At 39.3% G+C, this 24,567-nt stretch overlaps 1 protein-coding gene across 1 annotated transcript in view; it reads left to right on the top strand.

The window, feature by feature from the left end:
* Spink5 (serine peptidase inhibitor Kazal type 5) overlaps positions 1-24,285 on the top strand; it is a 71,874-nt gene extending 47,589 nt beyond the window's left edge. Inside the window, exons 17-32 of the mRNA XM_021664017.2 lie at positions 899-1,026; positions 1,616-1,676; positions 4,988-5,115; positions 8,205-8,298; positions 9,254-9,381; positions 10,782-10,851; positions 11,509-11,636; positions 11,801-11,879; positions 15,092-15,219; positions 16,024-16,096; positions 16,799-16,882; positions 16,994-17,109; positions 17,692-17,791; positions 18,513-18,643; positions 20,267-20,357; positions 23,063-24,285. Coding sequence (XP_021519692.1) covers positions 899-1,026; positions 1,616-1,676; positions 4,988-5,115; positions 8,205-8,298; positions 9,254-9,381; positions 10,782-10,851; positions 11,509-11,636; positions 11,801-11,879; positions 15,092-15,219; positions 16,024-16,096; positions 16,799-16,882; positions 16,994-17,109; positions 17,692-17,791; positions 18,513-18,643; positions 20,267-20,357; positions 23,063-23,071 — 1,548 coding nt within the window. The 3' untranslated portion in view covers positions 23,072-24,285. The remainder of the gene's footprint in view (positions 1-898; positions 1,027-1,615; positions 1,677-4,987; positions 5,116-8,204; positions 8,299-9,253; positions 9,382-10,781; positions 10,852-11,508; positions 11,637-11,800; positions 11,880-15,091; positions 15,220-16,023; positions 16,097-16,798; positions 16,883-16,993; positions 17,110-17,691; positions 17,792-18,512; positions 18,644-20,266; positions 20,358-23,062) is intronic.
* Positions 24,286-24,567: the final 282 nt, after the last annotated feature.

Genomic DNA, 24,567 nt, shown 5'->3' with positions numbered 1-24,567 from the left:
TCATTCTCTTTAGGCCAAATCACCAGTTTCAGCATCCTTAAGGGCTTTGCCAAGTGGAAACATACGTTTGAATCCTCATGTCTAAAAAAATTGTCTTCCATATTATATTTACTTATCCTTATCTCATTTTCTGATGTTCTACACGTTGGACTTCAAGCTTTCATATACTCCTTTGCTGTAGTTTTTCCTTACTTGAACTATCTCCTTCGTGTGTGTGTGGTGGTGGTGGTGGCAGTAGCTCTCTCTCTCTCTCTGAGTGTGTGTGTTGTGGCATGTATTTGAGTATATAAGTGTATATGTGTGTACAGGTGTGTTCGTGCATGCATGCGTAGCTGGATGCCTCCATATGAGTGTACAGGTGTGCATCTCCTGTAGGGGGAAGTGGAGCCAGAGCAGGAAAGTTATCACTTCCGTACCCACTGTTCTTTGACAGGGTCCTTAACAGTCCCGGAAGCTTTCCCTTTAAGCCAGGTGGGCTAGCCGGACACAAGATCCTGGGGATTGGCCTGTCTCTCTTCCTCCAATGCTGGAGTTACAGGCTTACCCAGACATACCTAGAATTTTATGTGAGAGCTACGGATTAAAAGCAGCCATTATTCTGCGTACTATAAGCTTCTTTACCCATCAAAGACACTATCTTATTATTCCTTTTGTCTCTCGTAGTTACCATGCCAAAATAATGATTAAGTTGAATATTTTCTAATCATTTTAATAGTGGCAATCTTATGTTCCAAATAATGTGTTCCGTAAGCCCGTGAACAGAGTATCGGCTAAAGCTGATATCTGGCATCACTTTGTGCTATTTTGTTGCTCGACATCACAGTTTTCAAAGGGAGTGAGGTGGGGAAGTTTTGCAGTATTTAGTGATCTGGCTCTCAAATCCTCCTTCGTTTGACAGGAACTATGTAGCAAATACCGTCCCCAGGTAAGAAATGGTCGACTTTCCTGCACCAGAAAGAGAGAACCCACTGAGGGCCTGGATGGGAAGATCCATGAAAACACCTGTGCCATGTGTGAGGCCTTCTTGTGAGTACGGCTGCAGCCACTATGGCGAGTGTCAGATGTGGGGTAACATTGTCCTGTTGCTCCACGCCATTGACAATGAAGCCTGCCTTTCTTTGTGCTTAGTTTGGGGATCTCTTACCATGAAGCCACACACTGACAGGCACTCTCTCCCTACTGCTTCAGTGTCATGAAAGATATGTAAATTATTGTCACGTTAGGATTATGTGCTAAAACCAGATCTCCCAGAGTTGATGACAGAAAAGTGCTGTATCTTGATTTCTCTATGTTTATAGGTCACTGCCATTACTAAAGCAAAGTAGATTCATTAGATAATAACAAGTTGAAATTTTGTTAATACTTAATCATTTTTTCTAGTTGCTTTCTGGGAGGAAAGACAAGCCTTTAGGGGTCGAAAAATAGTGGAATATATGTTTGCTGGTTTGTGGTGGCATTTATGTTTTAATTTTTCAAGCAATGCTAAAAGGAAGAACAGCAACATAAACCTATAGAGATGTAGAAGTAATAAGATATTCTATCTGAGATTTATTTTTCTCTTTAAGATGCTATGCATTGGTGCTAGAAATAATTCTTTCCCACCTCTCTCTTGTAGCCAGCAAGAAGCAAAGGAAAATGAAGCTGGTTTCATCGCAAAGGTTAAAAGAGAAGTTAAGGTAGTTATCCTGGGATGCTTAAACCACATGGAAAGATCAAGCTTTGCCATTTTGCTGTAAACATCACACATAGAATAACTGAAGACCCTGGCTGGGAGGAAACTTGGATGTTATATAGTCCAAAGTTTAACAAGACTTTTTTTTTCTAATTGTATATTTAAATTAGCTTACTAAGGAGTAGGTTTCCATTAAGACTTTAATCATACATCCTTAGTTATAATTAGCCATCTTGGCACCAAGTCCTGTTCTTAATAGCCAGAGATTTTATATATATATATATATATATTGTATGTGTGTGTGTGTGAGTGTGTGTGTCCATGGAGCCTCTGCCACTACTACCAACTCTGCAGTCGTGGCTATAAATCAGCCACAAAATTACCAACACATTTGTGTGTCTATATTCTCTTGTATCTTTATTCACAAATATCAGGGTCATGGGCAACAGGTGACCAGATTTTGATCACGGTACACAGCTTCATATGTGCTTCATTCTCAGACTGTGTAATGAAAGTTTAAACCTAGAGAGAAGGGAGAATTTTATTACAAAATTAGTGTTTTATTGGTATTAACATCCATATTCCAAAGCTCTTATAGGGGAAAAATGCAAGGAAAGAAAGAAAGAAAACAGAACAGAATAGAATTAATTTTTTCAATTTTATTTTTTATATTAATTAGTTTATTCGTTTTGTACCCCCAGCTGTATCCCCCTCCCTAATTCCCTCCCAATCCCACCCTTTCTCCTTCAACTCCTCAGAATAGAATTTAAATGTAAAGGTCCTGACCCCCAAACCCAGCATTCCTTCTAAAACTCTCTTTTTCTGATTGTCACCTATGGGAAGACACTTTAAAAATGCAGCATCCCTAAAAAATTATTTTTTGGTGGTTCAGAATGACTAACTCAAGGTAACTGATTACAGTCTATCGTAGTTTCTCTGCACCCATCAAAGGCCATGAGCACTAAAATCAAACCTCTGAAGAACCACTGAGTTGTGAGCCTGTAGGATCACTTGCTGAAGACTGAATTGCAAGCAACCGTGAATCTGAATTTTAAAAAAATACCTTCTTGGGGAAAAAGAAAAAAAAATATTACTTTTGTTTTTCCTTTCTCTATTAAAATGTCCCCTATCCTTTTTGTGATTTACAGGAATTTGTAAATCTTGTAATAGTTTTGTGTTTCAGTTAATAAAAAAAAGTTACTTAAGCATATAAACAAGCAAACAAAAACATTTGTTATGCATAAAACACATTAAGTTTCCAATGTCTTCAAGAGAAAGTCCTTCAGTGTAATGAAGTTTGCTCTTTCATATTGGCTTCAGCAGGCAAGATTTATTGCCTGTATTGTTTCTAATTATGATTAGTCAAGGGATCTGGTAGTGAATAGTGAAAAAGAGAAGAGTTTTATGGGAAATATATTCTCTTATTATTATTGAATTTTAACTTGAGATAAGAATGTTAGGAGAAATACAAAATCACTTGTCATCAGTAATTAACCCTATGATATTAAATGATTTGTTTATACAATTACTTTATATTTTAGAGCTAGCATCTGTTGAACATGATCTAGATGTTAATCACTAAGCATTTACAAATATTGACTGCATATTGACCATTATTTAAATCATGAAGGATATTCTTACATCCATTTTATAGATGAGGAAATTTGACCAAAGAGTGGCAAGAATCCTCATTTAAGCTTTCTTGGTAGAACACTGGAATTCTAACACCATGATGTAGCCATATACAGAGTAGTGCTTGCCAGGCAACACTTGGGCTGCCATTCTACATTCCCCGGGAAAAGAAGAGACTCAAGCGTAACAGATCATGTTGAAATCATGTGACAAACAGAAAGCCTGCAGTGTCTGCGCATACAGGCCCTTGAGAAAGACTATGGAGAGGCATAGGAGATTCAGCTTTCCTAAGATGCAGTTGTGGGTACTTTGGAATTCTGTTCCAGTCTAAGTTTGTCCTGACTTGCCACTGTTTTCTCAGCTAGGAACGTGTCACATCAGTCAAGCGACATCTCTGTAGATGTGGCCTTTAAGGATACCAAAGAGACACTTGTAGAATAGAGGTGGGAATTCGCCGAATTCCAGTTACCTTCTCCAGCCTCAGCAGAAAGTCCCTGCTGACTTGATTAGAGGCTCAAGTAGAACGAACCTGAAAGGTGAAGGCCCAGCTGGCAGGCCCAATGAGACACGGAGAATCACTACAAGGAAACAGCTGACCTGCAGGGTTGAAACATGGAGTCATTTCCAGATGAGAACCTACAGGCGACTCCTTGTCTTATATAGTCCTTCCAAGGTGGTTGAGCAGATAGCAGATTGTGTCTATCCACTGAGCCAGAAGTGGAGGTTACCAAATAAGTTATTTTAGTAAATTCACTTGAACAGTTGTTGAGGTGAAAAGGGAAAGCATTTTTCCAAATATTAGAAGGAATATAATTTAGAAGAAGAAAAATATTCTGACTTTTCTGAAGGACATAAAATACTTTATTTTTGTATACTGGTCTCAATGAACATACTCATATTTTATTAGTTTAGGAAAATAGGCCTTAAATGTAGGAATCTTATAAAATTTGTTAGGTTTTTTTTCTCCCAATACCCCCAAAGTAGCTCTGTAGCTAAGTCGTTGGAACTATCTGGTAGAAATTTCATTTGGGGATGAACCATCTGGAAGTTAATGAAATAGCTTCAGTTCTCACTAGAAATTGTTAAATATTCTTCTTATGTGTTATGTAAAAGGGATGGAGAGAATATGGATGACAGATAAACACTGACATTTTCTTCAAAACACAAAACTGTTTGAGTTTATGATATGCATGCTGTCTTTATTGTGTTATGAAAGAACAGAGATTGTGTCCAGTGCTCAGAAAATGCATTCTAAAGGCAGTGAGATGCTCAGGCAGTAAAAGCGCTTGCCACTAAGCCTGGCTATGAGTCCAGTGTCAAGGATCTACATGGTGGAAAGGGAGAGCTGACTCCTGTAAGGTGCCCTTTAATCTTCACTCATGAGTCATGGTACACGGACGCACACATACTTATAGAGGAAAGAAATACAAGTAAAACATACAAAGGACTATGCAGTTTATTAAGAGAATCTTATCTGCATGTGGATTCAGAGCTCAGTTTCAAAGCCAATAAACCAAAAAGCCTTCTATATGTCCACGGTTCTTGGTAGGAATCGCATGCTAAATTCGCCAGAGGTGGGGAAAATACTTCGATCATTTTTCCTCTCCCAGAAAGTGCTGAATAAGAAGCCAACAAAGTGATATCAAAGAAAATATTTAGAGCCTTGCAATTCTCTTCTTTTAGGTCGACTGCAGTGAGTTCCTGAGCCTTTTAAAAGGTGGAGAACTTTTCTGCACACGAGAAAATGACCCTGTGCGTGGCCCGGATGGCAAGACCCATGGCAACAAATGTGCCATGTGCAAGGCTGTCTTGTGAGTATGAGTCACACGGCGAGCGCAGTTCCCACCTTGAGTCGGCGAACCAGTAGAGCAACCAGCATGCAGACTACACATGAGACACACGTGTGTTGCATTTGCCACTGAGAGTCAGGAGAGTGTGAGAGGCGGCAAGCACGCTGACTGCACAGACGTAACATTGTGAGATACACAAACGCAGCAGCTACTGTGAGAAAAGTGAGACAGGCAAGCAGATATCTTCTACGCTTCATCTTAGACTTCCGATTAGGAAGAAAATGCACGAGCCTTATTGGTCACTGTGTACTGTATTTTTGGAAATATCATATTCCAGGAAATAAACATAAGTAAGGCCTCTCAAAAAAATTCAGGGTTTCTTAACATCTTTGCCACTCACAAACCCTTTTCACTGAGAAAGATTGATTGCACCTCTGGATCTGTAAAGTAAATACACAAATCAAACCTTACAACTATCATAAAGAACTTCAGATAAAATAATTATTTACAATATATTTAATTAGAGAAAATCAAATGAATGGGTGGTGTTGTTCAGTTGTAAATTTAGAATTAAATCTTGGCTGAATATCTTATAGTACAGGACACAAACCATCTTAAAAATGTTTTCAAAGTTGATTAATATTTTGATGTTATAGCATCAATGCTGAAAATGCAGTTTTGCTTAAATATGTACTATTAAATGCTAGAAGTATGGTTGAAGTCATTTCAGGAATTGTTGAACATTCTATTCTAATCTGAAGTCAAATTTTATTTGAAAATTGTTTTATGAAATGTAAGTCAGCAACTCATGGAGTAATTTCTGCACTCAAACATTCTAATATAATGCCATCAAAAGCTGAACTAGTTTGCTCCATCTGTACTGAAGAATGATGGTAGGAGATAATTGAAAGTCTTTAGTTCTCACAGTTAAGTCATTGTGTGCCTGTAGAAACACAAAACTTTCAATGCATGAAGAAACAGAAGCACTTCAGTTCATAACCTATACTAGTTTTGAACCTGAGCTGAGCTACTAGTCAATTTTCTATGGCACTGAGTGGCTGACACCACACACAGTGAAAAGTGTACATATTGTATGTTCAAAACAAATGCTGCACTGAAGTTCCATGATGCAATATGGTCAATTATGGGGACTCACTGTCTGTTTCATTGGGAATTAATTTTTGATCACCACACATTCAGAAACCTTTAATATTGCCAAGTGTTTTTTTTTTTTATAACACCCTCATTCACTCACTTGAGCCCTATGGGGTGCAAATGGTCCACTTGCTGTTGTCTGGATATAAGGTAATGAGATGAAAGGAGGGAGTCTTTGGAAAAGCTGTGCTTGTAACTTGCTGTGGTACATCAGTGAAGGGGCAGCTAATAGAAAACTTTAGGTGGAAATAGACCTGGGTCTTATTATTTGGGTATACAACTGGCAGGGCCATGTGAGAGAAGACCAGAACTGCATGAAGTCTAAATTAAGAAAGCTGTAGTATGTAAGAAACCAACACCTGGAACTTGGGAACTTTACCAACGTTCAGCATCAAACCAAAGTGTTTTGATGTCATTTCTACAGAATGACATCAGATGTCATTTCTTCAGAAATGTTTCAGTTAGGAAAGGAAATGGTAGAAATATGATTTATTGAGGAAAATGCAAACAGCAGTGATCAATAGAAGAAAAAGGGAAGCAGAGAGTCTAGTATTCTGAATGCTACTGGTGTGAGGGCGTTGGTAGGTTGTCAATATTCAGTGAAGGACCGGACTGCTAGAAGAAGAAAGAAGACACAAGTCCAGGTGAAGGCAGGTGATGACAGAGAAATGTTTTTTTAATTCTTTATTAATTACACTTTATTCACTTTGTATCACCCCATAAGCCCTTCCCTCCTCCCCTTCCAATCCTACCCTCCTTCCCCCTTCTTCACACATTGCCCCTCCCCAAGTCTACTGCTAGGGGAGATCTTCTTTTCCTTCCTTCTGATCCTAGTCAATTAGGTCTCATCAGGAGTGGCTGCAGTGTCTTCTTCTGGGGCCTGGTAATTCTGCTTCCCTCTCAGGGGGAGGTAATTAAAGAGCAGGCCAATCAGTTCATGTCAGAGACAGTCCCTATTCCTATTACAATGGAACCCACTTGGATACTGAACAATAAAAAACAAGGAAATCATGAAATTTTCAGGTAAATGGTGGGATCTGGAAAAGATCATCCTGAGTGAGCTATCCCAGAAGCAGAAAGATGCACACGGTATATACTCATTCATATAGACATATAATATAGGATAAACCTACTAAAATCTGTACACCTAAAGAAACTAATCAAGAGGGAGGACACTTGCTAAAATGCTCAATTCCTATCCAGAAAGGCAAAGAGGATGGACATCAGAAGAAGGAGAAAAGAGGGAACAAGTCAGGAGCCTGACAGAGAGGACCTCTGAAAGGCTCTACCCTGCAGACTATCAATGCAGATGCTGAGACTTATGGGCAACCTTTGGGCAGAGTGCAGGGAATCTTATGAAAGAAGTGGGAAACAGTAAAATCTGGAGAGGCCAGGAACTCCACAAGGAGAGCAACAGAACCAAAAAATCTGAGCACAGGGGTCTTTCCTGAGACTGATACTCCAACCAAGGACTATTCATGGAGATAACCTAAGACCCCTGCACAGATGTAGCCCATGACGAGAAATGTTAACGGGCCACAGCTATGCAAACTCGGAGAAGGAATGGAGTTGAAGGTGATGACAGTGTTTTGATTTTGAAAAGCAAAAATTTTAGGAGGAAGATCATGCTTGTTTAAAAAAATGGTTAATTTTGAGTCCTTTTGAACATGGAAAAAATAAATAAATAAAATTCAAGGTCCTGAGCACACATTTTAGGAAACACTGATTAGCTGGTAATTAGGCATATGTTGTTTTTCTCTAAGTATGATGGAAACCTTGCCAAACATAGGACTCCACATGATCCATCTAGGATATTTTCAGAGAAGAGGGTCTATAAGATATGTTAAATAAGCACTAATAAATTCCATTTAGATTCAAATGAGGTATTTGATAAGTTCATAGAAATATGTTCTTCCTCTGGTAAGCTAGTATTCCTTCTGCTTTCTACCTTGTAGTGAGAAAGAAAATGAAGAAAGAAAGAAAAAAGAAGGGGAAAATCAGAGAATCACTTCAGGGCACAGTTCCAGCGGAGGGCGCCAGAAGACTAAGGTGAGAGTTAGCCCTGACTTCCACAGAGTGGGCTGAACTCGCTGCCAGGGCACAAGGTAAAGGGAAACACAGGGAGTGCCGAGACCAAACAAGTCCTTGAAGAACACAGTCTTCCACCTCAGCCTATAGAGTAAGTCATTAGCATTTTTTCCCGCTGCCCTGGGACTCTGGGTTCTTTAGGTGCGGCAATAGTTAAAGATAGTGAACCCAGTCTCCTGACTCTTTGTTAGTATGCTAGTCCTTGGGACAATATTCATTCTCATTGGCATCTTCACTTTCTTTCAGTTTTTTATTATTGTGAATGAGGCTAAATCATTGAATTATCTTCTCTACTCTTCAAGGCAGAATAGTATGAGAAAACAGAACAGACTATGAGGTCTCTACACTCGGGCCCTTACCATATGGACTTGTAAACCTTTGAATGAATCACCTCAGTGCTTTTATCGCAAAGTTTTCTTAAAGAAAGAGAGGAAAATAATTTAGGTATGGTGAGCACATCTGGGACACTTTACAGCCTCAGGATGACACTATTGCATGAGATACAGCACCATTTCACAAGCTTTCTTCCACCCATTCACTTCTTCATGGCCCTGGGGAGATGAAGGTCATCTCTTTGTTCCCAAGGACTTTCACTGAGGCATTACACATCTGAGCAGGCAGAGATGTAGATGTGGTCTTTGGTATACAGTTTTCTGTCCCTCGCACTGTGCTAACAGACTTTAGCCACTTAATAATTTCCCTGGTTATATGTTTAAACAACAACAAAAGCTCTGAGCACTGTCCCTTTGTAATTAGAATATGGATGATTCTAGCCCCTCCCCTTTTCTCTGTGGACAGCAGCTCTAGGTGATATTTGCAAGGGTGAAAGGAAAGAATCTTTCCGATGCTGACCTCTTCATGAACTTGGTAATAATACAATATTAACTATGTGGCTGGCTTTCTTCTCCCTTTTCAGGATGAATGCAGTCAATATTGGGAAAGCATGAAAAAAGGAGAACTCAGCTGTACTCGGGAGAGTGACCCTGTGCGTGGTGCTGACGGGAAACCATACAACAATAAATGTGTCATGTGCAAAGAACTCCTGTAAGTCCTTTTCATAACAAGTGTCTGAAAGACAGCCATGCATTTCCCCTGAATTAATGGCTTTTCTCCTTTTCTGTGGCCCCCTCTATGAAAGTTCTTTTTATTAATCTCAATACTCTTTTTTCCCCCTTCTATTTCCTAAAGAACATAAGTCCAAGGGGAGCATTTAATCAAGTGGCTGATTCTCCTTTGTTTGCTACTGTAATTCTGTCACCTCTAAATGTCATCATGATGGGAAGTTATTTATTGCCTTGACCTATTGAGATTTAATGATGGCTGTTTGGAATAGCTGACCAGTGTTTAAGAGAGCTGGCTCAATGTCAGGTATATGAAACACACTTAACTACAGAAACAGGAGTTGTTGCATCTATTTATTTTCCCTTCTTGAATGGTAGTAGAGTATTTCATGGCAGAGTTCAGCCACTTTGATTCCTCATGTGAGGGACAGTCACACAATTATTGCTAGTCCCATCTATAAACTAAGATAGTCCTAGGTGACCATGAACTTGTATGGATGTTTTTGGTTGTGGCATTCAAGTGTTACATGATTAGGTAATATGAAGTGTCCACCTCCCACCCATAAAGTATAATTCATGTAGTCTTCACTTTTCTGAAGGCTATGTGATGAACTCTTGTTCAATTGTTAACATTCTACAAATGAGAAAAATGAAACTGGCTTTCTTAGAGGTCTCTTGAAGAATGAACTTGAGGGTTCTTCTGTACACAGTTGAGTTCAATCTGTATTATTATCATACCTAACGTGTACTATACATTGTGGGTGGGAGACCTGGAGCTGGCTGGCCAGTGGCCCTCATTAGATGCTCCTGTCTCTACCTCTCCATTGCTGGGATAATAAGCATCTGCTTTTGATACGGACACTGGGTATATGAACTCTGGTCCTCATGTATGTGAGGCAAACAATTAATCAACTGATCTATCTCCCCAGGCAATTACTAGAGGTTTCTGACTGGAGGTATGACTAGCATCAGAATTTCACCATGCTGTAGCATTACAGGCACCCTCTATTTTTAATGATTAACTTGGTTAAAAATATGACTTGAGTTTGTTTGAATTTGCTATTTCTTTATCTTTGCTATTTCTTTATCTACTTGGGGTCCACTTTAAGAAATAATATTATAATCTCAAAATTATGGGCCACCGCTCTAGTAATGTGAACTGAGACTGGAGACGAGGTTGGATACTAATTGTGAAGACTATAGTGAGATGATTTGATAATGCATTTTTCTGGTGACTGGGCTTCTTTTCCTGAAATCTTGGTAATGTGGCTCTCAAAGAGTAGAGACACTCATCATGAAAGAGAACTTTTAGAACACATGCCCCCAGGCCCTCTCATCTTGCATTTGTGCCCACAAGATGACTATCCACCCTTTCTCTCATAGGCAGAGAGAAATGGATGAAAAAAATAAAAATTCCGCCTCAAGATCAAATGGGACTGCATCAGCAAAAAAGGTAAGTTGTTGCTGAGGTTCAGACAGGGCTTTCTGCTTTAAGCCATAGAAAGCTGCCCGTGTGGATATCAGTGTCCTTTTAGGATATCAGAGCTAACACCGGATCTTATATTGCTGCTACTAACTTTCTACAGACACTGGGTCACAGTTATCTCCCTACATTCTTGAAGTTCAGACTTTTTAAATGACCCCACTAAAACCAAGGTATTGGTTTAGTTGTGTTCCTCTGTGGAAGCTCTGGATCGGGTGTTTCTTTGCTGTCTCCAACATCCAGGAACCACCTGCCTTCATTGGTTTGTGGCCACTTTTCATCCAGCATGCTTACTCCAGCCTGACTTTCTGTGCTACTGAAACTAATTCCTCTGCCTGAGCCCAAACCCTTGTGATTACAATGATTCTCTCCAATGCTCCCTAGTAATGGCCCCACTTCAAGTACAACTGATGGGCACTCTTAATTCTGCATTTAGCCATAACTGAAGAGCAATATATTTACCTACCCCAGAACTTAAGACACGAACGTCCTTATGTCACAGTCCTGCCAACCTCAGTAAGGTTAAGTGGCTGTCAGACTTTTGAATGGAAATCTTCTGATTTTCAAACCCTATAAAATACCAGATAAGCACAGCATTTCTGATCATCTTTCCTTATTTATCTTCAGGATGTATGTGATCAGTTTAGAAGCCAAATGAAAAACGGGAAACTCCTGTGCACACGGGAAAGCGACCCTACTCGGGGTCCAGATGGCAAGACTCATGGCAATAAGTGTGCCATGTGCAAGGAAAAGCTGTAAGTGCCTTAGGAAACAGGGGCTCTGCTGGGGGTCCAGATCGTATCATAATCACATAGCAACAGCTTGCACAGAATAACCACTGTTTTAGAAGTGAGTCCTGTAACTAATGAGGTAGATTTTCCATGTTAGTAGAAATGTCTCTTCCGATCCTTTCTCTCAGGGAAAAAGAGGCCGCTGAAAAGAAAAAGAAAGAGGATGAAGACAAGAGAAACGCGGGGACAAACAAGAGCGATAAGGAGGTAATATGTCAGGCGTGTTACTACATGAAGCTGGGGGGGTATGCTCTGGAGAGAAGGGGGATGGCTTGAGAGCTGGCATGAAATTATCTTTCAGAAAATGAGCTTTGTTAAGAGAGATGCACCATGAGAGCCACAGTTAGAGCACAGTGACACAGGACAATATTGAGGGATGATGTGTCGCATCAGAGGTATCAGAACTGTGAGGAGGGAGAACATCATACACCTTCTAGAAAACAATAAGAAAGTTGGCTTAGGAAGAAAAAGCTACATTGGATAGCATGAGAGAGATACCCGACTGAGGGAAGAATCAAGAAAGAGATCACGAGAGCCAGAGAGGTAGAGAGCTCTAGGGGCTGGGGAGCCTGCCTATAGCACAAAGCCAGCTCCAGAAGAGGCTTCCAAGTTTCCAGCTGAATGTGGATAAGAGCACGTGTGTGCAAGTTCTGGTCGTATGCATAGGAGACAGGATGCAGAAATAAAGAAGCACATTTTTTACACATTTATTTTGATTCCACAAGAGATAAAGACTGGAGTAGCCCTGGCAGAAAAGGGAAGGTAGAGAGCAGAGCTAGCAGAGGAGGTGTGGTCTGAATCCTTAAGGTTGGGCTCTCATCTCTTAGACTCTAAGACATAGAGTGATGATTGTTTTAAAGCCACAGTCCCACCCAAAGGCTCATTGTAAAGAGAATTCATTTAACTAATATTTTTGAAATACACATTCTCTCTCAATCATGGGGCTATGAATATAAACAAATATATATCTGTCTCAAGAGCATAGCCTGTCACTCTATACCCCCAAACAACTTTAATGCAACTACAGGACCTGCTGCAGCTATCAAAGTGTTATGACCTATCCACTCAGTGAATTCCATTTGACGTTTCAATCAGCAATTTGGCCCTGGGAAGGGACTGGGCTTGGGAGTGAGGGAGGAAAAGGAAAGCAACAAAAATTACAATCAAGAAAAATTACAATCAAGTAAATTTGGAGCGTGCATGGTAACTTTCCAGACGTTGCTTGACTGCCACCTAGTGTTCAGTTTGGGCTTTATAAATAGTGCTCACCTTTTCCAAAGCCCAGCGCAGGAATGAATATCCACCTAGCACATCTCCACTATCTATGAAACCCAGTTAGAAAGGCAAAATTGTAATTCTCCATGTATATGAAATACTACTTTCGCGTGTGTAGAAAGAGGCCTATAGATTTCTTCATATCTGAAAATCAAAATAAGATTTGAAAACTCATCTAAACAGTTAAAAAAATCTATATTATGATTTTGTCTAGTTTTACAGCTAAGAAAAGCTCAAGAGGCAGAAACTGCACACAGCAATATGTAGATCGGGAAATAAAAATCCTGAAAGCTGTTATTCCTGTGTACACACGCAGTGCTGAGAGCACCCAGGAAAGAACTCTAGCTGCTTCTGAAAATGATGTTTGTGAGACACTTAATACAGTGGTCAGATGGTCAAGTCCAGAGTCAATTTTAAGAATTCAGTGAATAGAAGATTGTCCTTTGTAGGTGAAAATAAGTAGCTCCACTCTAAGTCACTATTAGTATTTTCAAGATACTAAAACCTTGGCTCCAAAGATATCTTTGGAGTTAAAGGAAGCTCAGTATAAAATATGGGATCAGGTTCCATGACCTCATTTTACAGTTGATTTTGACAGAAATATTTCAGCTCAATTTTTCTTATAAATTGGTGTATTTTTCCTCTGTCATGTAAAAGTGAAGAAGTGAAAATTAGAAATTGCTTTCTCAGTAGGGTCCTGGTCCCAAATCCACTATTTACTTTGATTATTTAGTATTTTTTAATTAAAGTTTTATTTTTATATTAATTACAGTTTATTTGCTTTGTATCCCAGCTGTATCCTCCTCCCTCATTCCCTCCCAATCCCATCCTTTCTTCCTCATCTCCTCCCATCCTCCTTCCCATCCGTCTGACCTTAGCTTATCCAGTCTCATCAGGAGTGGCTGCAATGTCCTTCTCTGTGGCCTGGCAATTCTGCTCCCCCCTTGGGGGGTGGTGAAAGAACCAACCACTGAGTTCATGTCAGAGACAGTCCCTGTTCCCCTACTTGGATAATGAGCTGCCATGGGCTACATCTAAGCAGGGTTCTAGGTTATATCCATGAATGGTCTTTGGCTGGAGTATCAGTCTCAGAGAAGGCCGCTGTGCCCAGATATTTTTGTTCTGTGCTCTCCTTGTGGAGCTTCTGTCCTCCCCAGGTCTTACTAACTCCCACTTCTTTTCTGAGCATTGTCCAAAATGTGAAATGAGGATAATGGCTGCACATCATGTGAGCTGACATGTACTGCACATGATAGAAAATATTTTTACGATGAGATAATTAGGGCAGGCTAGCTCAAAAGGTAATGGTATTTGTCCTCACTCCGGAAATTCTGAGTTCAATCCCTGGAATCCGTGTAGTGGAATGAGACAGCCAATTTCATAACAAGTCCTCTGACTCTGCATATGTACCACGATATGTGTGCCCTCATGTGTACACACACACACACACACACACACACACACACACACACACACACAAAACCAATAAAAATAAAACTATCATTGAGGAACAGAGCTGTGAGTTTATCCTTAAATATCTTGCCAGGTGAATATTTTCAGGTCATTCTGTACTTTTGGTTTCATTTGTTTCTTTGCTTGCTTTTTTGTTTTGTTTTGTTTTGTTTTGTTTTGTTTTGTTTTTCAAGACAGGGTTTCTCTGTGTAGTCCTGGCTCTCTTGGAACCCACTGTGTAGACCAGGCTAGCCTTGAATTCACAGAGACCCCCTAGCCCCTGCCCCCTCAGTGCTGGGATTAAAGGCGTGCACCGCCACTGCTCAGCTTCAGTCTGTAATTTTGAACTAGACTTTTTTACATGTGGAATAATGAGTACAGTTAAAGACAGGCAGATTTGGGACACAGTTTTGCAGAAAATTTGTACAAGTGAGATGAGCTGTTTTAGGCAGCAAGAGAATTCCACTGGAGAAGACAGATTGAACAAAGTACATTTAAATCACAGTCCATCTCTGAAATCTCATTTTCTCTATTTTCCTCAAAGTATTATGACTCCGTGTCTAATCACCATGGTGCTGTCAGGTGGTAAATGTGTAAGGCAGGCTGAATGCTTCTTCCTAACTTTCCTGCTGCTTTCTGGTGATAAATGTTGGGCTGTAGTAGTAATACCTGTGTGCCTGTTCTCTTGTCAGGACCAATGCCATGAGTTCCGGAGCATGCAGTTAGATGGAAGGCTGATCTGCACCAGAGAAAATGATCCCATTCGAGGCCCAGATGGCAAGACGCATGTTAACAAGTGTGCCATGTGTCAGACCATTTTGTAAGTGGAGAGGCTTATCGGTGACTTTGATAAATCCTGCTTGTTCTCCAGAAAAGAATTTCTGCCATTTAGAAACATGACATTTGTGTTCATGCGTTATAAATAAATACATCTTCTTTTGTGAAGAGTACAGTTAGTTTTCAAAGCACCCAAATGAGAAATTATCCTTCTCGATGAAAAGAAGCCTAATTGCACCTGAAACTCCTAAGGTGGGAAATAACTGTGATACATTTAGGAGTCAGTATCTTACAAAACAAACAAACAAACAAACAAACAAAAAACCTTAGGCACTGTGTATTTCACAGACCTGGAGTTCATCTTGTATGTGAATGAACTATAACACCATACATACAGTTTTGGTGGAGAGTCGAAGATACAGCATTTTCTAAGCTGTTGGTAAACTTTGAAGTATTATAACTATGTGAAGAACAAACAAAAATCTTAGTTTAAATAGAATGGAGCTGTAAATGTTTAAAAAAAAGAGAGAGAGAGAGAAAGGAAGCTATTGTCCAGATAAGAGAGTAAAATAAGCATATTCTCTTATGAGGCAACCACCCCTTAGAATCCTTTGATTTTGGATAAGAGTAAAACAACAGAATCTGTAAATGTTGAGTAAATTGCCACAACATAATATGAAAATCCAGCCATCTGAGACCACCGAAAAAAAATGTATGTCTAGATGTTTTTAAGGCTTGAGACAGTAATGTTAGATTTATTAATGTTTAATATTAGAAAACTGCTTGGTTAAAGATAATTCCATATAATCTTAGAAATATTACTGTATTGTTTTTTTTAATTCCACAGTGAGAGAGAAGCTAGCGAAAGAAAAATGAGAGATGAAGAAAACTCACATTCCCAGCCTGCAAATGAGGAAAAGGTTGTGTTTTAACAGAGACCAAAATATTGGCCTTACCACTCACCCTCAGAATTTTACCTTTCTGTGTAATCTTTAAATAAGAAAGATACTAACATTTTACTCAAAATTTTTATTTTGACAACAATCTCACTTTCTGTCATACAAGATATATCAACACACACACATATATGTAGCCATATACGTATATATGGCAGAGCTAATCCTTTAAGAGGATTCTGCTATAGTGTATGTCAATTATAGTCTTCCTGTTTTAGCAGAACTGTGGATTGGAAAGCCAGGGGACACAGCTTTCTTTCACCTCAACTGCATGCTTTTCTTTGACACTTTCAATGCAAAAATAGGCTTTAGGTAGCTTGATGATGTTGGCTTTAAATGATTCATCTGACATCTCAAGCCTTCTGGTCAACTTGTCTGTGATGTCTTCTGTTTTCTCCAGATGATTTTTCTCGGCATCTATGAATCAATGGTATGGTATCGATGTATTATAATACTTTTGTCTCTTTGCTTCTCAAGATTAGAAAGAAGTATCTTCATTGGGTCATTTCACAGTGACCGTCACAGTCTTAGCACAGAGTTCTCTGAGATTCCCTTTGGCTTAAAAGTGTGAAAATGAGAGAGGAGGGATGGTGGATGGGTGAAATAGGTGGAGGTGAGGAGTGTCTATCAAGTCATTTCTTATGCTTCCCTACCTTTCACTACTAGTGTGGAGAAGTTCACAAGCCAGCAGAAGATGCAAAGCCCAGGCAGGCCAGGAATTCCTTGCCCTCTGCTGCTGGGGGCAGTGAAGTGAGTACCAGCCCTGAGTCACAAGATGTCTCCTACAGCGGAGTCAGAGAAAAGCGCCCATCCATTGACAAAGGAAAAGCCCATGCTCACCTCCTCTTTCTCATTTTGTAGGATGAGTGCAGTGAGTTTCGAAATCTTATGAGAAACGGCAAGCTTTTCTGTGACCCAGGGCGTGGTGCTGATGAAGTCTTCTACCTGAAGAAGTGCCAGATGTGCAGCGGTTTCCTGTGAGTACACATTGCTGACTGAATAATGTGACATGCTCCTGAGTCCAAGTAAATTTTTAAAAAATATGGCCAAACCAAAGACCACAAGTTAAGACCACTTGATGCAGCAGAAAGAGTGCTTGGGTTCGGAGACAGGAAATGAAGGTATGTGTTCTTACCAGGGTACTCATTCCAAATCCCGGATCCAAAAACTAGGGTGAGAGCCAAAAGCAAAGTCATTAAAAGATAGTAAGCTTTGTACCTTATGATACATTAAACAGGGAACTCAAAGGCTGAATGATTTGACTGATGAGTGAACACATTTTAAGATGAGTGGACATTGCGATAATGAAAAGCACTCATGAAGACAACAATGTGCCTTAGTTTTTCATAGAGAATGTTCTTTGAGGTAGGGAGGGATTATCTGTGTCACTCAATATTAGTCACCTTTGTGTGTTTTTTAAACTTCTCTTTGTGGTCATATCCAGAATGATGTGCAATGTTCTCTCATCTTTTCCTAGGACTGTCTATCTTTCTATGAGAAGTTACAGAGGTTAATAATTGTGAAAATTCTTTTTAAATATTATCTTTTTTTTCTTCTAGTGAAAAAGAAGCTTTGGAAAGGTCAGGGCTTCAAGAAACACCGTCACAAGTTACGTCTATCAAAGAAGAGAATGGTCCAGAGTTTTCTACTGCCTCTCTGGTAAGAAGCTTCTCCCTGGGATTTCTCAGGCTGTTCTTTGTCTTTTAGGGGTTAGGGAGCCTGGCTGTAGCTCAAAGCCAGCCGCAGGGGGAGGCATCAGAGTTGTTTGCTTGGAGTGACACATTGAGAGCATTTGTTTACAAATCTCTGCCATATGCTTAGGAGGGATTGTGGCAGTAATAAAGAAGCACTTTTTTTTTTTTTTTTTACATATTTCTTTTGCTATCAGAGAAGATAAAGAGCAGAGTAGCTCTGGAGGAGGTAGAGACCAGAGCTAGCAGGGAAAGTATGGCCTAATTCTTTCAGACTGGAATCTCATCTCTTAGAGTGATCAGTATCTTACTGTGGCAGGCCCACACAAAAGTTCATTGTGAAGGGAATTCATTCTTTAAAAGTGAATATTGTTTCTAGCATGACTATTACTCCAGAACCCTTCCTAGAACCATGTCCCAGTTTACTAAACCCCCTATTGTTACTCTTCCCTCCTGCTTCATTCTTGGTTTCTTTTTGCATACTAAAACTCTCTGGCTAAAAGAAGCCAATGCAAGAAGTTATGTCCACCTAATATGATGTGAAATAATATGTGCATTTGAAAAATGTATATCACAGCCCTATTTTTAGTCATCAACTCAGATGAGATTAGGAAAACCAAAGGTTCTCCAATCCCATAAGCCCCCTTTAAAGTTCTTAAGCAACTCTGTTCTCTACCTTACCTGTACAGGATGCTGATATGTGCAAACACTACCGAATATTGCCCAGGATGGGTTATCTTTGCCCAAAGAATTTACAGCCTGTCTGTGGAGATGATGGCCGAACATATGCCAACCCTTGTTTGCTCTGTCATGAAAATCTGTGAGTATCCGCACTGCACCATCTTATCCTTCAATGTGGAGATTTCCAGCTGTAATGTTGCCTATAGTCACACACTGAAACTAACTACATCTATTTAAATTATCTATTAATTGCCAGCCCCAAATCCAAAATGTGTGAGTTAATCTCTCTTATGTTTAAAACAAAACTATAGAACAGTGTCCCTTTAATATAATTGTATGTTTCCATTACTTTATACTGTAGAGTAGTAGAAGAAAAGAGTAGTGATGAGACCATAATGATTGAATAATATCTCTATAAGCCTGTGCAGGCTCCAGTAGATTCATGGGAATGTGGCCATCATCTATATGTAAAATAGGAGGATAAAGCAGTTCAGAACCAACAGGCTTATGGTGTCTGTACCACCTACAATGTCACCAATATCTATAATGACTGAAAGACAGTTGTTGGTTTCCTATCCTCTCTAAGCCTTCCTCTTGATGGAACTCATGCTGTACAAAAGAAAATATACTAGGATAAATTGCATATATGATGTCTGTTCTCTTTATTACTGTCTGTATATCTTGGGCAATTATCTCATCCCTTGGAGTCTCAGTGACTTTTATATGAAAGCATTAGTTAAGTACAAAGAGCTATTTAATTTTTTCATTGATTGTTTTGGCTTTATGCAGTTTCTTCTCAAATAGTGATTTTGCAGTAACTTCTTTTTGTCCCTTGTACACATCACTCAGTTTCTCCCAGACTCCCTGTAACAAATTTTCCTTGGAAGTATGGTAGCAATGCTTCATAATTAAAAGTGTGAACTGTTAACTGTGTTCTTACATGCCTTTGAACTTGTAGCTACAGCATGGTGACAAAGTATTTTCCCATTTCATCATCAAGTTTTCATAACTTGATGTAAATTCATGTTATTGTTTTAAGAGATGAGTGATAGATGAGAGGTGGGATCCACCTTTACAACTTTTTTTTAAGTGAAAGGTCATAAAATTTCTCAAATATTATTTCAAGCTCTAGAAATAAACCTGGATTATTGTATTTTATTCTATTATCTATCCCTAAAGTTACATTATAGATACCTGATATAGTCAAACTCTCTGGGATCTAATTTCCCCATCTCCAGAAAAAGTCACGTGGGCTGGTGAGATGGTTCAGCAGGTGAGGAAGTTGGCTTTTCTTGCCTTTCTACCTAAATTCAATCCCCAGAATCCACAGTGAAAGCAGCGAGTTGGTTCCTAAAAGTTGTCCTCTGACATCTACATTTGTGACATGATACATGAGTGCTAGTGTTCATACACACAGTCATGGACACATACACACACACTCACACAGAGACACACACACACACATATGCACACACACTCTCTCTTTCTAAATGAAATTAAAATTTGTGAAAGATTTTTGTATTAAAAGCTAGTGACTCTATCTTAGTTGAAATGTGATGAAATATGCTCAGAGCTACAAGATAATTTCTGAGCAGAACAAAGACTAAGCCTAGATCACACTAACCGGAAAATGGCTCAGTGAATATGCTACACTGTTACACTAATTTCAGTTAGCTTTAGCACTCCGATATTACCCGCATTTGTAATATTTCTCATTGTATCTGAGTATTTTCCCACCATTGAAACATCTCTTCTTTTCTAGGATGCGTCAGACTAATACGCACATACGTAGTCAAGGGGAGTGTGAAGAGAGCAGCAACCCGGAAGCAGTCCCGGCCAGCCCACCCACATCTGTGAGCTCACTGAAACTTTGGGGTTAAAGTGGTAGTTACTACGGGTCCTGTCTCGATTCTCCTGCACTGGGAAATGGAAACTTGTCTGGCCATGAAAGTTCACATTAGTAGGTCATATGACTCCAGAACTGGCCACATTATTACCAGGGTGATTAAGTAGTCATTGAAGCATGTGATAATAAGCATATACCAATTACAAGATGAGATGGAGGCCAGGCCAAAAGAGACAGGTACTAACAGCCGGGTTAAAACAACTTCTTTGTAATACTCAAGTCTTTGCATATTACAAATAAATTTAATTTTCCTCAGTGCTAAAAGGATGGCTTAATATTTAAATACCTAACTAGAGATTTAAACATGCATTATTTTCTTTGGAATTCTCTCTGGTGACTCTATCTGAAGTCCCTATCCCAGGCTAGATGACATAGAAATGATAACATAGAAACTTCTGGATGAAAATAAGTTAAACATGGGTTTGATTTCTAGTTTTTGATGTTTTTCATCTAGGATATTTCCATTCACATACATACTCATTTTTCATTTTTTTAAAATTTTAAAAAATTATTATCATTTATTACAATTTATTCACTTTTTATCCTGGCTGTGTCCCCCTCCCTCATCTCCTCCCAATCCCACCCTCCTTCCCTCTTCTCCCCCATGCCTCTCCCCTAGTCCACTGATAGGTAAGGTCTTCCTCCCCTTCTATTTGACTCTAGCCTATCAGGTCTCATCAGGACTGGCTGCATTCTTTCTCTGTGGCCTGGCAAGGCTGCAACCCCCAGGGGGAGGTGATCAGAGAGCCTCTCATTGAGTTTATGCCAGAGAAAGCCCCTTGCTCCCCTTATTAGGGAACCCACTTGGAGACTGAGTCTATGGGCTACATCTGAGCTGGGGTTTTAGGTCCTCTTCATGCATTGTCCTTGGTTGAAATATCAGCTACTCCAGGGCCCCCAGGGCTCAGTTTTATTGGCTCTGTTGCTTCTTGTGGAGCTCCTGTCCCCTTCAGGTCTTTCTATCTTCCCCTTCTTTCTTAAGATTCCTTGCACTTTGCCCAAAGTTTGGGTATGAGCCTCAGCCTCTGCTTCAAAACCTCAATGAGTAGAGTCTTTCAATGGCCATCTGTGATAGGCTCCTGTCCTGTTCCCTGTCTTCTCCTGCATCCAATGTCTATTGCATTTATCCTTCTGAATGAGGACTGAGCATCTTCCTTAGGGTCTTCATTGTTGTTTTGCTTCTTTAGAAGTATAGATTTTAATATGTCTATACTATATTATGTGGTTAATATTCACTTATGAGTGAGTATATACCATGCATGTCTTTCTGCTTCTGGGTTTCTCATAGTATAGCAATGAAATTTTTTTAGTTTGTTTATTTATTTACTTATTTATTTATACAGTATTCTTCCTGCAAACCAGAAGAGGGCACCAGATCTCATTATAGATGGTTGTGAGCTGCTGGGAATTGAACTCAGGACCTACTCAGGACCTTTGGAAGAACAGACAGTGCTCTTAAACTCTAAGCCATCTCTCCAGGCCCTCCAATGAATTATTAAAAATATTCTGTATATACTGACTTTAGAATATTTGTCATAGTGTCGAAAATTAATGGCATCTCTCATTATTATTAATTATTAATTATTCTTATTTGTATCAAATCAAAGAAAGAATTTAAGAAAACTTCTAAAGTATGAACTTATAAAAAAACAAGCGTGGACACAGTTACTATTTAATTTGAATAATAAATTAGTTTAACTAATTGTATTTTGAGAAAATTATCCACATCTAGTAACTATTATTGGAATACTGATATTTACTAGAAATATTAGTTACTTTACTCCATTATGATGTCACAAAAACTTACACAATAACAAAATTGATAAGCATTCCACTTGATTTACAAATCTTAATCAAGCCTTGTGGCATCGGAAAATACAGTTGGAAGATTTCTGGCGTCAGATCAAGAGTGGTTGGATCAACGTAGTTTGCTAGAGCTGGAACCTTCCATCTCCTTTCCGTGTGAACTTGCAACTAGTTCAGTGACTCTACGCCTATCTACACCCAGAAGAAAAAGGATTTAGGAAATACTAATCCACTACCGTTTGCTATTTTATTGCATACAAGTTGTCAGTGGCTTACTTCTTACTTCTTGGAAGAATACACTCTCCTCCCTCCTCACAATCTCACTTAAATACATATCTGAGGACAAAGCCATCCCAGTAATTTTCTCGAAGCTCAATTTAATAAAAATGAATAGCCTTGGACCACACTTTCCTGTAATCCTCATTCTGTATAGGTGACTTGAAAAAAAAGCTATTTCATGTGAAACTTACCCGTAGTTAAGTTTCCAAACTAGATTTCTTTAAGTCGTGAAGGGGTTGAGTCAGATGCATGACCTAACCTGAGAATTTGGAAAGTCACTAAATTCTGAAACACAATATTCTTATCTGGGAGCTGCTGCTAAGGCCAGTGTTGATTTCCCTGAGGGAACACACAGCCAATAGCAGAGTTAAGCCATGCTGGTTTTGTGTCTGCCTCAATATTTGGTGCACAGCAGGTGCTCTGGTAATAATCATCACGTTGTACAGAACATGAGCATGATTTGATGTTGCTATGTGGTGGCACAGCTAATGCATTGTTTTGTGTTATGACCATATCCTTGTAGTTTCAGTGAGTTCTGGCATTCAATGTTTCCATCTTCTTTTCCAGGAAAAATGATGCAATGATTGGTGAAAGTCACAAGGAAAAAGCTATGCCTCAATTCTGAACCGCCTGCCTTCACCATCTGTGTATATAAAGAATTCTTCAAACTCATCTTTTTACTATAGAAAGTAACGCAGAGCTGTTGGTATTGGACTCACTGGTTTTCAGTCTTTCCATCTCTCTCCTTCTAGGCTCAGTGATCTGAGGGTGTGGAGATCTCCACCCAGTCTACGCTCTGGAAATCTGATCGCAATGTTGTCTGTCCAACTGCCTGTTTAATAAAAGTAGAAACTCAGCAGAACATCCTTTTGGGGATTTGTTTCTCACGCTAGGTGACAGGAGCATCTTTTTAAGTAGGAGCTGAATATATGGTACACTTTGTCTTGCTGCCCTGGTAAGCCAGCTGCTGCCATTGTTAGAGAGGTGGAGCAATATGGGCTCCCAGGCAGCCAATATGTATGTGGAACTACCTGCCACCATATCAGACTCCTTTCCCAGTGCCTGTATTTCCATAAATACTATATCTACATTACATAAATTATATAACTGACACAATCCATTAATTTCTCATATCTAATTACTTACCTCTTGATAATTGCTTTTTTAATTTTTGAAAGTATACCATGGTTTTCTACCTACAGTCTGGAAAAGAGTAAAGAAATGTATCCACAATATATGTAAATATCTAGGGTGACAATCTCCAACAACTAGGTAAAATTAATTTTAATTCTTTTATCCAGCCCAATGTATCACTCACTAATTCAACTAACATAAATGTTTTATGTAATACCTTTGATAATGATGTGTATTTCCCACTATCATTACCTCTAGTTTATACCAATCATGTTTCAAGCGTTCGTTGGCCACATGTGGCTGGAGGTGGCTGTCTTGGCCAATGCAGCTGTGCCATGCAATAACAGACATGGGAAAGTTTGGAAGGAATGCACTATTAATTAGGGATGGCATGAAACAACTTGTGGCTTCAGGCTTTCTGCTGAAACTCTACTATTCTCAGAATCTAGTCCCTGGTGTTCTGTGGTCTTGGTAGGTATCAGATTTGCTCCAAGATTCTAGGCTGAAGAAGACCGAACTGCAGAAAACGCAGACAACCTGCATCTCTCCAGCCACCCTCAGCTACAGGAAAAATATGTCCAGAGCGGGACTGACCTATTTACATCTAGGAAGCTAATTTTGTATTTTCTCTCTGTCTTTTGTTTTTATAAATAAATATCCACATATAGGGTTTTATGATTGTTTTCCTTTGTAACTGAATGAAACAGTCATTTTCCATGGCTGTATTTTGAATGATCAATAACCATTTGTTAAGCATTGTTGGGACCATTTTTCTGGTAATTCTGGTATGAACAAGAGAGATTCAGAGATTATCTGTGGTGTCTCCTCCTTGCTCATATGGAGGAAATCTGGAAATGTTTTCATGAGCTTTTGAGATACATATTTATCATGTCATTTTTAATATTTTGTTGATGGCTAATCAAGAAACCCTTTATATT

This window comes from Meriones unguiculatus, chromosome 2 (genome assembly GCF_030254825.1).
Source record: "Meriones unguiculatus strain TT.TT164.6M chromosome 2, Bangor_MerUng_6.1, whole genome shotgun sequence".
NCBI classification, from domain to species: domain Eukaryota; kingdom Metazoa; phylum Chordata; class Mammalia; order Rodentia; family Muridae; genus Meriones; species Meriones unguiculatus.
Note: the sequence above shows the minus strand (reverse complement) of the source record. Positions and strands in the feature narration are given on the sequence as shown.